Source organism: Chionomys nivalis, chromosome 10 (assembly GCF_950005125.1).
Source record: "Chionomys nivalis chromosome 10, mChiNiv1.1, whole genome shotgun sequence".
NCBI lineage: Eukaryota > Metazoa > Chordata > Mammalia > Rodentia > Cricetidae > Chionomys > Chionomys nivalis.
The window spans coordinates 16,964,977-16,981,435 of NC_080095.1; the positions used below are offsets into that span (position 1 = coordinate 16,964,977).

At 44.5% G+C, this 16,459-nt stretch overlaps 1 protein-coding gene across 1 annotated transcript in view; it reads right to left on the reverse strand.

Moving 5' to 3' along the window:
* The window catches only part of Dync1h1 (dynein cytoplasmic 1 heavy chain 1), a 68,033-nt gene extending 51,827 nt beyond the window's left edge, over positions 1-16,206 (reverse strand). Inside the window, exons 1-7 of the mRNA XM_057782821.1 lie at positions 15,782-16,206; positions 5,271-5,358; positions 3,503-3,676; positions 3,132-3,387; positions 2,699-2,885; positions 461-732; positions 149-376 (exon numbers count right to left, since the gene is read on the reverse strand). Coding sequence (XP_057638804.1) covers positions 149-376; positions 461-732; positions 2,699-2,885; positions 3,132-3,387; positions 3,503-3,676; positions 5,271-5,358; positions 15,782-16,034 — 1,458 coding nt within the window. The 5' untranslated portion in view covers positions 16,035-16,206. The remainder of the gene's footprint in view (positions 1-148; positions 377-460; positions 733-2,698; positions 2,886-3,131; positions 3,388-3,502; positions 3,677-5,270; positions 5,359-15,781) is intronic.
* Positions 16,207-16,459: the final 253 nt, after the last annotated feature.

Sequence of the window (16,459 nt, forward strand, 5' to 3'; positions counted from 1 at the left end):
ATGTATTTGGATACCTATTACAATATACTGCAGCATCAAGAGATCTCAAAGATGACAAGGGACAAGAGTAGAACTAAAGGAAAAACACTATGTACAAAGCAGTTAATTCTTTTCAAGAGTTAAAGAGGCATCAAAACAAGGAGCATACTTGAGGCCTCAGGACCCTGACGATGACAGCTCTCAGCTGCTCATGCTGGCGGCGGAACTTCCTCATCTGGTCAAGGCGCGCCTGGAGCTTCCTGTGAGCAGGGTTGATGCGCCACACCATCTTCAGGTTCTCCTCCCGCTTCCTTTTGACAATGTCTCTCAACAGCACCTGGAGCTTCTCATACTCATCATCCCACGTCTGGAAGACTTCGAAGCAAGCCACCATGACCTATGAGAAATGTGGGGGATGGGCTTGTTATTACATCGCATTAGCTCACTGGTTCAAGGTGGTTTTCTAAGAACTAAGACTTACTTTTTCAAATTCCTCATAAGCTACATGCATCAACTTCCTAGTGCCCAACACTTTGAGCAGCTGAGAACTCAAGTCCCTGGAAATTGCCTCCACAAGGCGCAGGGCCCGCTGAATTGGGTATTTTGTGTTTCGGATCTTTCTCAGATGTGTGAAAATTGCAACAAGAGCCTGTCTTATTTTGTCCAGCTCAGTGGCAGACAGCAAGTCATTCAGAGGGAAGTCTTTCATCAGAGGATTGTAGTCATTCACTGTTTCCAATGCCTGCTTGAGACCTAGGTCAGATTGAAGGAAAGGGTTAATGGCTTTCGTGGAAAGTAATAAAGTCAAGTAAACTATGTCTTAACTATGGAATGCATTTTGATGTTACAAATGTTATGAAAAAATCATTTATGATATTTGAAAAAGAAAATAGTAACAGCCCTATGGTGCCCTCAGTTTTGCTTTTCTTTTTTTTTTCTTTTTTTCTTTTTTTTGGTTTTTCGAGACAGGGTTTCTCTGTGGCTTTGGAGCCTGTCCTGGAACTAGCTCTTGTAGACCAGGCTGGTCTCGAACTCACAGAGATCCACCTGCCTCTGCCTCCCAAGTGCTGGGATTAAAGGCGTGCGCCACCACCGCCCGGCCTAGTTTTGCTTTTCTTAAGAGCAGAGATGGGTTGATAGACAGCATAGTAGGTAAGAGCACTGGCTGCTCTTGTAACGGACCTGGGTTTGGTTCGCAGCACCCACACAGGAGCTCACAGCCATCATAAGTTTTCAGTTCTAGAGGACCCAATATCCTCTTCTGGCCTTGGTGCGCACAAACACACACACACACACACACACACACGCAACACTTGCGCACGTTAAAAATGAATGGTAGCCAGCGCTGAACTACTAGAGGCAACTGCATGACTTAACTTTAGTATTACCTACACATTTTACTGTAATAATTAAGTTTAGAGAAACTTCAATGTCAGCCTTAAGAACACTCACTCATGGCTGAATTTAAATGTATCATTATGAACATGGAACTATCAGGAAAAACTGGCTTTTGATCTACCTCTTCCTCTGACATAAGATTTTAAAAAAGTATTGGGGAAGAAAGATTCAAAGCAAGATGTGGTGGTGTACACACCACCCTGGTTACTGGGGAGATGCAGACAGGATGGTCAGGATTTCAAGGTCATCCTTGACTATATAGCAAGTTTGAGGCCAGTCTGGGCCACATGACATGAAAGCTCATCTCAAAAAAAAAAAAAAAAAAAAAAAAAAAAAAAAAGGGAAGAATAAGGAAAAGAGAAAACGGGAATGCACATCAGTGCTGGTGAATGCCAGTCAACATTTGTAAGGCAGTCACGGTACCCTGAGGGGCTCCACTTAAAATGTTGAGCACCACACTTTGTGGGGAGTAAATAAATGGGTCTTAATTACTTGATTTTTGTGGCTATGAAGCTTATAGAAATGCTTCACAGATAGTTATCTGGCCAAACATTTCTGGGTTCAGTACATGTCAATGCAACTTTACTCCTAGGATTCCTACTAAAAACGAATTAGTTAACCTACTACAGAATTTGGGACTGAATCCAAGAATTAATGTTTGCTAGGTTAGCACTCTACCACTGAGCTACATTCCTATCCCTTAGTTATTTTTGAAAGGGTCTTGCTATATAGACCAGGCTGGCCTTGACTTTAGAATCCTACCTCTAACCCCAAAGTTCTCTGATTAGGCTGGAGGGACAGCTCAGTGGAAGAGCATTTACTAAGTATCCAAGAAACACTGGGTTCAAGTCTCAGCACTGGGGGTAGGGAAGAGGAGCTGCTGAGATGAAAAGTGCGTGTTCCATGCCCAGCTCTGCACTTACTGACCATTTAGGAGAAGGAAGGCGGAGAAGGCAACAGACTGTGGAACAAGGCAATGACCATCTGACTACTGAGCAACCACACAGGGAGAAACACAAGGCCAAGTCCCAGGGTTCACTATCCTCAGGCCTAGAAACTGTCTTAGTTTCTTAAAAGCCACGAAAGGGAAAGGAATGTACAGGCAGGGAGGGGAGCCCTAAATTTTTATCCCATGGAACGAAGGGAAGGATGAGGCAAGGTGTCAGAGAGAAAAAGGGTTAAGAGTTAGGCTAGCAGTGTTAGAGCATGTCCCACTGATACATGCAAGGCTGGGCCTCTACTAATTCTCATCTAAATCATCAAAGACCTTAAGAAGCAAAATCAACAATTTGCGTATCAGATGATCAGTTTTGAACTTTACCTGTGTCAGTGTCAAAACTGACAGTGGCATGAAAACGCTTGCCATGCTTCAAGATGTCTAGAGTCAGGAGGACCTCTGGGCTCTCCCGCTTCTCCTGGATACGGTACAGCGCACGTTCCAAGTTCAGCCAAAAGCTGATTTCCTGCAAGGCAGTTCCTGATGCAGGATCTCGATCGAGTTTGGTCACCTTTGAAAATAAGATGACATTGACTTGTAAGTCTCAAGTCGATCTCTCCCCTACACATTTGAAGGGTTTGGTTTGAAGCTTGGCATGATGGCTGGGTTAAACGCTCCCACAGTTCGCACTATACCCGCTATTCTGCCTGAACTCTGGCCCTGCATGAATACCTCTAGAAGCAGGAGGGGCTCCAGTCGTCACGTTATCACAAGAAGACAAGCCATTTCACACTGGCTTTCAGTTATGTGCTCTTACCTTTTGAATTTCTCGGATCCACCGATTGACTCCAGACTGTAACTGGTTAAGAAAAGTTGGGTCTTCAACTTTATCACCAAAATCTGTAACTTTGGGCTTCTCTCCACGCTCATAGCACTGCTTTGCAACATTTGTGATAATGGGATGAATCGGTAAGCTGATCTCTGGGATCTCAATATTTTGCTGCAGGTGAAGGAGTCCCATCTCAAGTTCTGCAATCTTTTTTTCAACTGAAGGAGCCATTTTATCACCATCCCTACAAACACATGATGTATCTCAGAACTAGAGCATTCTTTAAGTCTGTTTAGTACCAATGAGATACCCCTTTGTAATGCGATGGAGCCAAGACGCAGTCAGAAAGCAGGGCTTACCTGTCTGCCTTGCCAGATTCTCTGATGTAGGACTTAAAAAAAGGAGCCACTGCATTGCTGATGAAGGAATGTAGTGTTTCATATGGCGAGTCTTCACTGAGCGTGAGGACTCGGAGCTGGGAGGACACTGGTTTATCTGCATCGATCACAGGGGTTCGCTTGATGAATGCCAAACTAAAAGGCAAACAAAACAAAACAAAAACAAAAAATCAGAACAGGGAATCCCCATTCTTAATTAGTTTTAACAATTATAGTTTTTATTTGAATGTTTAACTTAAAATTATATTAAAAACAGACTGAGCTAGGTAGGTGTGGTGGCGCATACCTTTAATCTCAGCACTCAGAAGGCAGAGGTAGGGGTATTATCTCTCTGAGTTTCAGGCCAGCCAGGAATATACAGTGAGACCCTGTCTCAAACTAACCAACCAACCAGACTGAATGGCTGCTTTTCTAGTTGTGACCGTGTTCCTTTCCCACTGTGGGAGAATGACTATATCCTGTATGAGAACATGGCTATAGTATGTTCCATGACAACAGGCAAAGGTAACAACTGGGCTGGCAGAATTCACAGTTCTGGCTTAAAACCAACCCCTCAAGCTACTGCAAGCTGTGCATCAATCGTACCTGCACTAGTGTTAACTGTCATCAATCATATCTGCATTAGTGTTAACTGTTACTCACTGTACCTGCACTATTGTGCACCAAAGACCTATTAACTATCATGTCAGCTCAGAAATAAAAACCATGTACCAGCTAACTGGCCACTTCTCCCAGTATCATGCCTTAGTTTTTTCATTCTCTTCCCCACCTCCAGAAGCCACTTCAACTAGATTTCCTATTTCCCTAATATATCACATGGGCCGATGACATGGTTCAGTGGTTAAGGGCACCTGATGCCAAGCCTAATAACCTGAGCTCAATCCCCCAACCCTGGAATCCACATGGTCTAAACAGAGCAGACTCCTGTGGATTGTATTGTGACAGCCCCTCCCCCCATGGTAGAGTGCTTTCAGTACTACAAAAGATGGAAAACTGAAGGAAAAATTAATATATGTATTCTTGCAGTGCAGGTCAGGCAAATCACTGTGCTTCCCCAACCCACGCATGGCAAATGCAACTCCTATCTGGGAGTCCCATCCCAGTCCAACTATACACAACCCTTCTGCAGCCTTTTTCTCTCTTTTGAGACAGAGTCTTTTCCTCTTGTGCAGACTAGGCTGAGCCCAAACATTAGATCCTCCAGTTCAGTCTTCTAAATGCTGGGCACAGTGTGTACCACTGTACTCAGCAACTCCCCTGTGCCTTGAAACTGCATAAGATGTCTTGACTCCCGATACAGAATAATGACAGTATTCATATATGGAAATCTGAAAGTTTCTACTGAAATTACGAGTTGATACAAATTTTCTGGAAGGCAACATGCATTAAAACTTTAATAATGTTGTTTCTGTGAACTAGTAAGACTTCTTTGAAGGATTTATCCCAAAAAGAATCAGGCCTGTACACAAGAATGTTTACTATTCAGTTATAACGATGAAAATAAGAAAAAAGCTGAGAATATTTATTATTAGACCAATGAATACAATCTGACTGAAACCTGAAGCTCCTCGTGAGTACACGACAGCTCAAGCATAACCAACACCACGTATGACTATTAAAGCTGGAGGGTTTCAGATCCACAGACCTAGAAATCCTGCCTGAGTTCAAGATGTGCTCACTGCAGTAGACCCGTGTCTCACTGACAGAACGGCATACTCACACGACTTACCTGTTGGACTTGACCCCGTAATGAATGTCTATGTTGATGTTATAGGAAATGAATTCTTTCTCCTCTTCTCCTTCATCACCAACATCCTCTACAAGGAATAACAACAATAATATCAAGTTCACATTGGCATTTCTTTTTTTTTTTTTGGTCTTTCGAGACAGGGTTTCTCTGTGGTTTTGGAGCCTGTCCTGGCACTAGCTCTTGTAGACCAGGCTGGTCTCGAACTCACAGAGATCCGCCTGCCTCTGCCTCCCAAGTGCTGGGATTAAAGGCGTGCGCCACCACCGCCCGGCCTCACATTGGCATTTCTAACTTCTTATCTATCAAGTCTTAGAGACTGGCCCTCACCCCACCCACCCCACCTCACCTCACCTCTGAAGACCCAGGGTGTTGATACTACCTGTTTTTCCTGACTCCTAAGTTGGGCATTTGTTTGCTGTGTTATCTCGGGGACAGGAGGCTGACTTCTCTGTATCTTCTAGGCAATACTAGTGCGTGGGTTGTTGGGAGGACTAACAAGAGGACACAAATGCAGTCCCAGGCTAAACATGCCCCTGGGCAGTGCCAGTGCCAGTAGTTTTGCTGAATTCTCACTACACTCACCTTCTGTGTCCCAAATGTACAAATCTCTTTCCTTTCCAAGTATACAGCTCGTAGTATATGACATGACAAGTATTTCTATGTCATACACTCAGCCCTAGGCTGGCAGATCTATTAGCCCTGTTGTCTAGGTACAAAGTGTAAGTAAATGGTCCCCAAGACACTCAGGCAGAAATCACCATGAGGATACAGAGACCCACAATTCCATACAAGCTATTCACCAGCACATGCAGGTCAAGGCCACGGGTGAAGACTGCTGACAAGAAATGACCCCAAAGGCAGTCCTCCAGCTTTTCCTTTGCCCTGCCAAGCACCTGTCAATCTGCTGTGGGCTCCAGATAGAACCCGCCTCTTCCACTGAAGCTAATGGGAGGCAAAGATCTTGTGGACCACAAAGCACACAGGTCCCACACAAAGCTTATTGGAACTTGGCTATATGACAGGTTCAAGAGGCATGTGAGTCAGACATCTAAATTAAAAATGAAAATTATAGAAATAATTTATAAGAGTGATCTGGGTGTAGTGGCACAGGCCTTTCTTTAATCCTAGCACCTGGGAGGCAGGTGGGTATCTGTGAGTTCAAAGCCAGCCTGGTCTACCTAGTGAGACTGTCTCAAAATGAAAGAATATTATAATAAAGTAATAAGACAATACAAGCTTCTCTATCAATTAATAACCTTTGAGGCATGTGAGCATTCTAGTTGAATTATCTCTACAATGATTCATAGTGTGAAATACCAGCATTAGCAAAATCTACATACAATTTAGGGATTTAACAGGATTATTTATACATTTCCTTTTTTATATCACCTCTTTTTTTTTTTGAGACAGTGTTTCACTGGCTGGTTTCTGCTAAGATTAAAGGCATGAGCCACCACACCAGCCTTGCCTTTATTTTTAAGCCATGAGGTAGGTGAAAGGGCAATAAATTTAACAGAAGATGCAGAGGCTGAGTGTGTGAACTTCACATTCATGAGCAGAGAAGGGCAAAGGACACTGAACTGGGGGTCTACAAGGCTTCTTTAGCAATTAAACCATGGAACTCGGGTATAAAATACAGAGCCTGAGCAAATGCTATCTGCTTTGTTAGTTGAAGATGAGACAAAAGCAAAATTCTAAATTTTGATGTTCACATGAAATGGGAACTGGAGCTGAAGATCACTACAGTTAAGTAAGTTCAGGATCAGCAGACTCAAAGACCAAAGGTCTTCTCTCCTGTGGGCTTTGGATTTAAGTGGAGTGGGGTTGGAGGGTAGGAAGGGGACTGTGAGAGGTGAGGAAGCAATCTTAAGGGGGAGGGAGTAAAACACAGATGAAAACAAAAGTGGGAACATTAGGGGGAAAGTAGGGGAGCAATAAGAGGGGATCAGGTAGAACGGGAGAGAGCAGAGGGGAATGGGGCTGAATAATAAATAAAGTAAAATGACACCTATGTGTGCAAATGCTGTAATCAAAATCATCTCTTTGTAAGCTAACTTTAAAAATAAAATTCTCACTAAAACCCATGATATGTAATGTATCTTATCCAGAAGACATTTCTTCCAAACAACTGTTTTTGATATAATTTTAGGAAGAGGGGGAAGAAGTGGGTGGCAGAACATTCTAGTATACCTAGTACTACCTCTTGTTTTTAAAAGTAATGACTGTCATTATGTGGGAGAAGGCCTTAGGCACACTGAGAACACAAGACAGCGACTACCCCAGACACTACTTGCCACTTCTCTATGGCACTGGAGTCCCTGCTCTTGACTGTGTTGGTATTCTGCATCTCAGCAGAGGAAAGAGATTGTCTACTGTGTGCTGTGTGAATGCTGAAAAGCACACCCTGTAGGTGCAGAATGTCTGCATCTGTCGGCTGTATGGTTCCCTCAGAAGCACTCAGTTGTCCAAGAGATCCAGCATGCTCCTCCTGGGCAGGCCCTCCCATGGGCTTGCTCAAATGAGTAACTGTAGAATGTCAAAGGAGCGGCTTAATTTTTTTTTTTAACTTTCTAAAAACTGTTCAAAAACCCTTTATAAATAAACTGGTTTTCCAAACACTCAAATTAGGCTACATTACAAGATAACCCTGCTGCCTGAAAGGAGCCATAGCTATGCCTGCAATCTCTAAAATTCAAGTGTAAGACAAAGCACATAAAGACACACTGGCAAGGCCGTGGAATTATGAACTATTTTCTTGTCAGGCCTAGTGGCGAATGCCTGTAATGCTAGTACTCAGGAGGCAGAGGCAGGTGAACCTCTGTGAGTTCTAGGCCAGTCTGGTCTACAGAGCAAGTTCCAGGACATCCAGGACTACACAGAGAAACTGTGTCTCCCAAAACAAAAGCAAAAAGAAGAGGAAGAGAAAAGAAAGAAATACTGTTCCCTTTAGTTTTCTAAAGTAATCCCAGCATTTAGGAGGCAGATGCAGGTGAATCTCTGTGAGTTCGAGGCTAGTCTGGTCTACAGAACTAGTTCCAGGCAGTCAAGACTATACAAAGAAATTCTGCCTCAAAAAACCATAAATAAATAATAGATAGATAGATAAATGAAATGTTATCACCAAGTAACTGTCAAGTAACACACAGACAATAAAGAACATTCTATAACCACTAAACGAAACACTTGGTACAACTGAAAACTGTGGAGCATTTCTCCTGATGGTCACCACCATTCACAGAAACACAGTTACGGAAGAGACGCGGGCAGATGCCAGGTCTCGACCTGTGGCCTGTACTTATTCTTAATCAAATCGGCTCCATGGCCCACTCCAGGCAATGTGTCAGGGCTCTGTAGCCAACATTACAGCTCAACACTAGGAGCACTGCAGTGCTGCAGAAAGTGGCTCAGGCTGGCTCAGGAAGACACGCCCAATGACATAATCTTCAGACAGGAAGAACTTGGACAGTCCTGCGGCTTTGGTGAGATTCCAGCACCTCTGATAATAACTTGGGGAAGCCATCACCAGTCAGAGAAACAGACTTGTTATATAAATTCCTGAGAAATAACTACAGAAGTCAAAGTCTGAATATGCTCAAATCCCACTTACAGAATGTTATAATGTTTGACAAACTGCCATCAAATAATCTTTTTGCAAAAGGCCAAACTTGATGGCATACACCTGTGATCTCAGCACCAGGGAGGCAGAGACAGAAAGATCACAAGTTTCAGTCAGCCTGGTATACAGAGTGAGTTCAGGTTAGCCAGAGTTATGGATCAGTTCCAGAACTGTGTGTGCTCCCTATAAAGTGTCTCTATAAAGACACTTGATTATTAATTACTATTAATAGGAAAGCTGTGACTGCCTTCTATCTAGAAGGTATCTACAAACACAACATACGTGCTTTATCAGATGGAACATTTCAATAAGTCTCAAATCAGGTTCCTGAGGCCTGAGAGTTCCTGGTTAATACAGTTAACACAGGTGAAGAATCCAAGCACAGAACTCAGGAAGTGCTGGGCTGCGCTGCACTCTGTGCTGGTCCACACTGACAGGCAAAGGTCAACTGGCAGGAGCATTTGGATGTGCATGCTTCTATGGACAGACCAATATATCTCAAATTACTAGTGCAAATTAGGAGCATACTGCATCTTAATGAAATTCAAATGCAGTAAGAATTGCACTGCCCTCACCTGAGTAGATATTTTCCTCACATGAGGTGACTGGGAAGATAAGAAAGGGGATAAAGGGATAAAGCTTGGTCATTCCCTCTCAACTTTCTGCCAACCGCAGAGCAGATGAAGGCATTCCTGCCCTTCATTCCACAACAACTGAGCTGTTACAAGTTCCTGGATTTATGTTTTGCCTTTTTTCCTCTTGAACCCTCTTTTCTCATGTGAATGCTTTAGCTTTAATCCCTTTTTCATCTCTGATGCTAAGGACCAGGACTTCGAGGCCGCACCACCCCCCATGCTGGTACTGGGCTAAGAACTCTGAGAAAGTCAGGTTTTCTCAACTTGAAAGGTTTGCAAAGAAACAGCCTTTTGGGTGTGTTAAGGAAGCACTATACCCCATTTACTACTTGTAACTGGTATAAAACTTAGTTCATTTAAACAGAAAGTCACTAATGCTGAAGGAACTTTTTTTTTTTTTTTTTTTGGTTTTTCGAGACAGGGTTTCTCTGTGGCTTTGAAGCCTGTCCTGGAACTAGCTCTGTAGACCAGGCTGGTCTCGAACTTGCTGAAGGAACTTAATATTTCTTTTCTGGAAACGAGGTCTCACACAGTCTAGGCAGGCCTTGGATTCGACCTTGAACTCCTGATTCTCCTAATTCCACCTCCCAAGCACTGGAATTATGGACATGCACACCAAGTGTTGAGGACCAAACCAAAGACTCCATAAGCATGCTACCATGTGTTGGGGATGAAATCAAAGACTATATATGTACCCTACCATCTGAGATACCTCCCAGTCCCAAGGACTTAGTATTTTTTCAGTTAATTTAGAAAAAATAATTGATAAGAAAGACTAAAACAAATATTTGTATCCTTAAAAAATTTTTAATATTATTGTATACGCATGTGTGTTTTGCCTGAATGTACATCTGTGTACCACTTGTATGCCTGTTGCACATGGAGGCAAAAAGAAGTTGCCTCCATGTAGGGGCTGGGAATCAAGCCCAGGTCTTCTGCAAGGGCAGTGAGTGCTCTTAACCACTGAGTCAATATTTCCAGCATCAAACATCCCCATCTCAATAGAGGCACTGAAGAATTGCATACACCAGCTTTCAGGTTTAAGAATTCTTCAAAAATCCTTTGCCTTTCACCAACCCCTTTCCTCAAGGACCAGGGATCTATCTGAAAGCAGAGGTGGGAAAACTGTGAACCAGATGTTGTGGAGACTTTAAGAAAAAGGAGTCTTCCAGACACAACAGGACAGCCACATGAATGAACAAGCTAACAGAGACTGTGGCAGGATGCATAGGACCTGCACAGGTTCAAGCCTGACAGGGCCCCAGTATGGTGAAAGAGAAGTGAATGCAGGCTCCACCCATAATCAAGAAGCTGTCTACGATTAATACCTGCTGGCAAAGGGAAAACCGGTTTTCTCCAGTGAAGTCTCACTGGGTAATCAACCACACTTCAGGGCAGGCCCTATGTTCAGGAGCAGTTGGTCAACACAAAACAAAGTCAAAGGTACTTTTGTGGACTTTTTGTTTCATTTTACTGTGGCTTGGCATTTTTTATCTTATTGTTTTTTGTCTGCTTTGATTTTTGCTTTGTGAAGTTTTTTGTGGTTGAGACAGGCTTTCCTGATGTAGCCCTGGCTGTCGTGGAACTAGCTCTGAAGAACAGGCTGGCCTCAAACTCATAGAGATTGGCCTGTACAGAGATCTGTTTGTCTCTACCTCCCAAGTGCTGGAATCTTTTTGTTTTTGTTTTGAAAGATAAAAAGAACATAAAGTCGGATGGGCAGGGAGGTGGGGAGAATCTGGAGAAATTAGGGGGGAGGAAAAATATGGTCAAAATATTATATGGAAAATTTTTTTCAATTAAAAAAAGAAAACAGCAACAAAGTCCTTTTTCTTTTTCAAAAATGTGCATTGGTGTTTTGCCTGCACGTATTCTGTTTGAGTGTGTCAGATCTTGGAGTTACAGACAGTTGTGAGCCACTATGTGGGTGCTGGGAACTGAACCTGGGTTCTTTGAAAGAACTGCCAGTGCTCTTAACTGCTGAGCCATCTCTCCAGTCCCCCCTCCCCCAAGGCCTTTTCCTAACAGAGTTCCTGTTTCCTTCCTCAGCAATGAACAAGGGTAAACTGATTCTCTCCTGGGATATTCAGCCCATCCATCTTTACTCTTTTGGAAAGCAGTGGATACGGTCACCCCTTTGCAGGAAAATCACATTTACTGCATTGCACATCCCCGTTCACCATGCTGCAGACTGCCTTGCCTAACGGTGTAGGGCCCCACCTGCACCCTGACAGCTTACCGCCTCACAGAAAGCTTTCCCTGTTGACTTATTGATCACTCTACTAACCATGTGAGGGTCAAGTCTGGAAATGAATGCAGGCTGAAGATCCATAATCTGAAATTTTCAATTTTTTGAAGATCAGAAAGTTTCAGATTGAGAAGTATTTCATATTAGAGAGGCAAAAAGTCATACTTGAAACACTTCTGACCGCCAGCATTCCTCAACACCCCCAGGGATCCTCAGCTGTATGAAGTCTTTAAAACCACAGATTACCACACTTAATAATTTCTCATGAAAATTACACGATTAGAAAACAATCTTTGAAAGCCCATAGAACAGTTTTCCTAGGTCTCCACACAGCTATGCTTCTATAAAGTTGGGAGCCATAAACTACTCTACGTGGAATGTGAAAATTTTTCCCATTCCAGTCCCCAGCCACTCTGTACTAACAAAGAGCTGAATCCCCTAAATTACCTAGTCAGAAAATACTGCATTGCCAGCTCAAGACACACACTAAGAGCAGCCACTACTCCCAGCAGTGAAGGCAAAGTTCCAAGCTGAAGAACGAAGTGAAGCGAGAGCAAGTATGTGGTGCCTGCCTCCCCCCTCGCCCCCACATCATTCCTGTCGGGCACTCATAAAAGCTGGAGGACACCAGTCACAGAGACATACATGGTGGTTATGTTCCTACTGACAGGACGGAACACAAGAGAAACCGGCACTCATCTAAGAACTGCTACGAAAGCATCCTTACTGTGTGAACCATCTAGTAAGGAACAAACACCTTTTCATCTAGAAGAAAACAATTTCTCACAACTAGGGGTTACAGAAAGGAGATTTCTCAAAGTGAAAAGCTGTGACTTACTTGCTGACTCTCTGAGGATGCTTCATTAGCAGAATAAACTGTTAATCTCATAACCCTTATTCTTTTTTTTTTGGTTTTTCGAGACAGGGTTTCTCTGTGGTTTTTGGAGCCTGTCCTGGAACTAGCTCTTGTAGACCAGGCTGGTCTCGAACTCACAGAGATCCGCCTGCCTCTGCCTCCCGAGTGCTGGGATTAAAGGCGTGCGCCACCACCGCCCGGCCCATAACCCTTATTCTATCTATACTTTGAAGAACTCTGCACTTTAATGCAAAGTTTATAGCTGGTTGCGGTAGCTTAAAAAAAAAGAACTTATCTGGCCACATACAAAAATGCCTTTATATACTTGGTACAAGTGTTTGGGAAGGGGCTGGAGACACAGCTCAGCTGGTGGAGTGCTTGCCTGGCATACATTAAGTCCTGTACACTATCCCCAGCATCACAGTAAAAACTGACCATGGTAGAGAATGTCTTTAGCACATGGGAGGCTAAGGCAGAAATGTCAGAAGTTCAAGATCATCCTTGGCTACAAATGAGTTTGAGGCCACGTTAGAATACATGAGAATTTGCCGGGCGGTGGTGGCGCACGCTTTTACTCCCAGCACTCGGGAGGCAGAGGCAGGCGGATCTCTGTGAGTTCGAGACCAGCCTGGTCTACAGAGCTAGTTCCAGGACAGGCTCCAAAGCCACAGAGAAACCCTGTCTCGAAAAACCAAAAAGAAATAAAAAATAAAAAATAAATAAAAAAAAGAGAGGAAAAGGAGGGGTTACTAATATTAAAAACAAACTCCCAGTTCAGGAAAACAGTTACATTATTAATCACGGTGGTATTTATTCACTGCAATCAACTACTGCCTGCACATACCTGACTTAAGTGTGCAGAAGTCAACATGGACTCCTAAGAACTAACAAAACAAAGCCCTCCCAGCAAGGGCACAGATTCTGTATAGGCCCAGGTCTTCGTATAGTGCTACGGGTGCAGTTCAGTGTTAAAATGTGTGCTTGGTAGCCCCCAGGAGGCAGAGAGCCAGGTAATCTCCATGAGTTGAGGTCAGCCTGGTCTACATAGTTCCAGGTCAATAGTGGCTACACTGTGAGACTTTTTCTCCTAACAAACAAGAGTGTGCTTATTAGCATGTGCAACATCCTGGATTTGACCCTCAGAACAGACTACAAAGATGCTAACAAGAATGAGTTCTTAGGGCATAAACTTGAATTTTTAAATCTTTCCCTAAGTTTTCATGAGTGAACAAGAAATTAATGGTATGTTACATTGCTAGGAATACATACAGGATTTTTTATAAACACAGAAGGGAAGTATTTCAGTCTCAGACACTCAGATTCCTTAGTCAACTTTCAAAAGTGCAAGTCATTGTGGAACCTGGGCTGGGATGCTGGACCATCCCTTTGCCCAAATAAATATGTACTGCATGGACACTGTGCCATTCCACCCTCGGTACCAGACTGACCTGTAGGAGAAAAGCAAATTACTGACCACCACTCCAGAGCAAAGAACAAAACCTGCTTTTCATAAAGAGAAACCATGACTCATGGTTTTCATGTGTTTGGGTTTAAATCACTGATCTCAATACATAAACTGTGCAGCAAAGAATATAAAAGAATTAGCTAGGGTCAGACTTCTCTAAATCTTTAAAAACATAGGTTAAAGATTATTATAGTAAAAGACTTGCACATACCCCACAGAAGCCCAAAAGAGTATGGGCCAAAGGGCCCACAGGGACTTTACTGGGTAGGAGGATTCTAGGTAATTTTTATTTCAGGTATGTTTCAAATTTTCTATAGTTACACCTGTTTATAGACAAAAGTAGTTTTTTCTCCCTTTTTACACTAGCAATTTCCATGCAGGAATACAAATTCCAAATGTAAAGGAAACAACCTTCAACCACACTAAACAAGCATCAGTAACATACTGCTTTCAACATTCCTTGTGATCAAAGAAGAATATTTTGCTATCTTCTAAATTCCCTCCTGGCCCAAACCAAAGCCACAATGAATATTTTGTAAATAAGAACAGCCTTTAAGGGATACAAACTATCTGAAAGATACAAACTATCTGAGACGAGAGCAGACTCAGGTTTTCTACCAGATTACCAACCAGTCTTTTGAAATTCTAAGGAACTTGCTAGCAAACATTCTCAGACCATCTTCAATCTCTTAAGTGCTAATTTTAAAATTTACTTGGACAGCACCTCTGGATTCCTAGGGGGATGATGCCACACCCATTCACCAGCGTGTCACATACGCTCTCCAGATGCTATTAAGTGGTTTTAAAGACTACAAGAGGCGGATCTCTGTGTGTTCAAGACCAGCCTGGTCTACAAGAGCTAGTTCCAGGACAGGCTCCAAAACCACAGAGAAACCCTGTCTCGAAAAACCAAAAAAAAAAAAAAAAAAAAAAAAAAAGACTCCAAGAGGAAAGAATCCTGCAAGCAAGCTCCAGATTCCACAATGCACCTAGGGATGCTGCGAGTGTCTATCGGAGGAGACAACTGGAGTATGTCAGATTTTGGCCTCCTTCCCCAACCAGGTAACCAACATTTTTAAAAAATCTTTGAAATCACACTTAAACGGTTACAGGGCTATCATTAATCAGCAATTAATTATCTACTCAACAATTACAAGCCATGATCAGCAAAACAAGCAATGAACTGGAAACTGGTATTTTCAGTATAGTCTAAGGTCCAGTACTAGCTGGTGACCTTGGGCCAGCCACAGGACTCGGTTTCCCGTTTGTAAAATGGGGAGATACACCCACTCAGCAACGATGCTGTGGGGCCAAGGGAGGCCTAGGCGTAGGCAGCCACAGACAGCAGAGATGCTGGGTGCCCAGGGCCTGCCCATTCAGGCTCCCTCCAACCCACTGGTACCCGAGCCCACCCAGGGGTCAGCACCCAGGCTGCCCTGGACACATCATTCCCAAAGCGGGCTGAGCTTGGACACGAATCGAAACGAAAAGCTCATGTGACTTTGGAGGCAGAGATGCGGCCCTGCTCCCGGCCAGGCCCGGGAGACGCCGTCTCCACCCAACTCGGCCATCTTGAGAAGCCGCGGAGACAAAGCGACCCCACAGTGTGGGCGCCGGCAGACCGGGGTCCCCTTGCCGCTCCACGCGACCGGGGAGGGGGCGCCGCGCACCTTTGAGGGTGGAGCGCTCCACTAGGACCGTGTGGACCTGCGGGTCTGACAGGAACTTGCGCATCTGCTCCAGGGCGCTCTTCTCCTCCAGCGCCGCCTCCAGCGCGGCCGGCGCGTCGCCGCCGTCCTCCAGCAGCAGCGGCACCAGCTTGCGCAGGTGCTTCTGTAACACCGCCACGTCCGCCACATTCTGCACCGCCGACACCTCCAGGCCGGCCGAGCCGTCTTCTCCGCCGCCGCCGGGCTCCGACATGGCGGATCCGCAGAAGGGAAGAGAGAGAAAGAGAGAGAGAGTCGAGAAGGGCGGTCACCGCCGGGCGCGAGGGAGCAGAGAGCGAGAGGAACCGGAGCACGAAGACGCTGCGTCCGCTAGCCCGCGGCCGACTGCGGACAGTGGAGCCGGCTCCGCCCTAAAGGCCGCCGCTCCCGCCGGCCCCGCCCCGCCCGCTGGCTGCAGCCACCGGCGCCCGCTCGCGGTCGGCGTCACGACGTTACGCATGCGCATGAAGGCGGGGCTAAGCACGGTGCCGCGTGGCTTTTTGGTACTTGTAGTCCGAACGCAGGGCGGGGCCCGCGTGTCTCCGCCCTGGAGTGGTCCAGGAGCCTCGTCTGTTTTCATTGCAGGGTCGCAAAGAATATCACAGAGCCCCGTAGGCTCCATAAATAGTGTATGAAGAA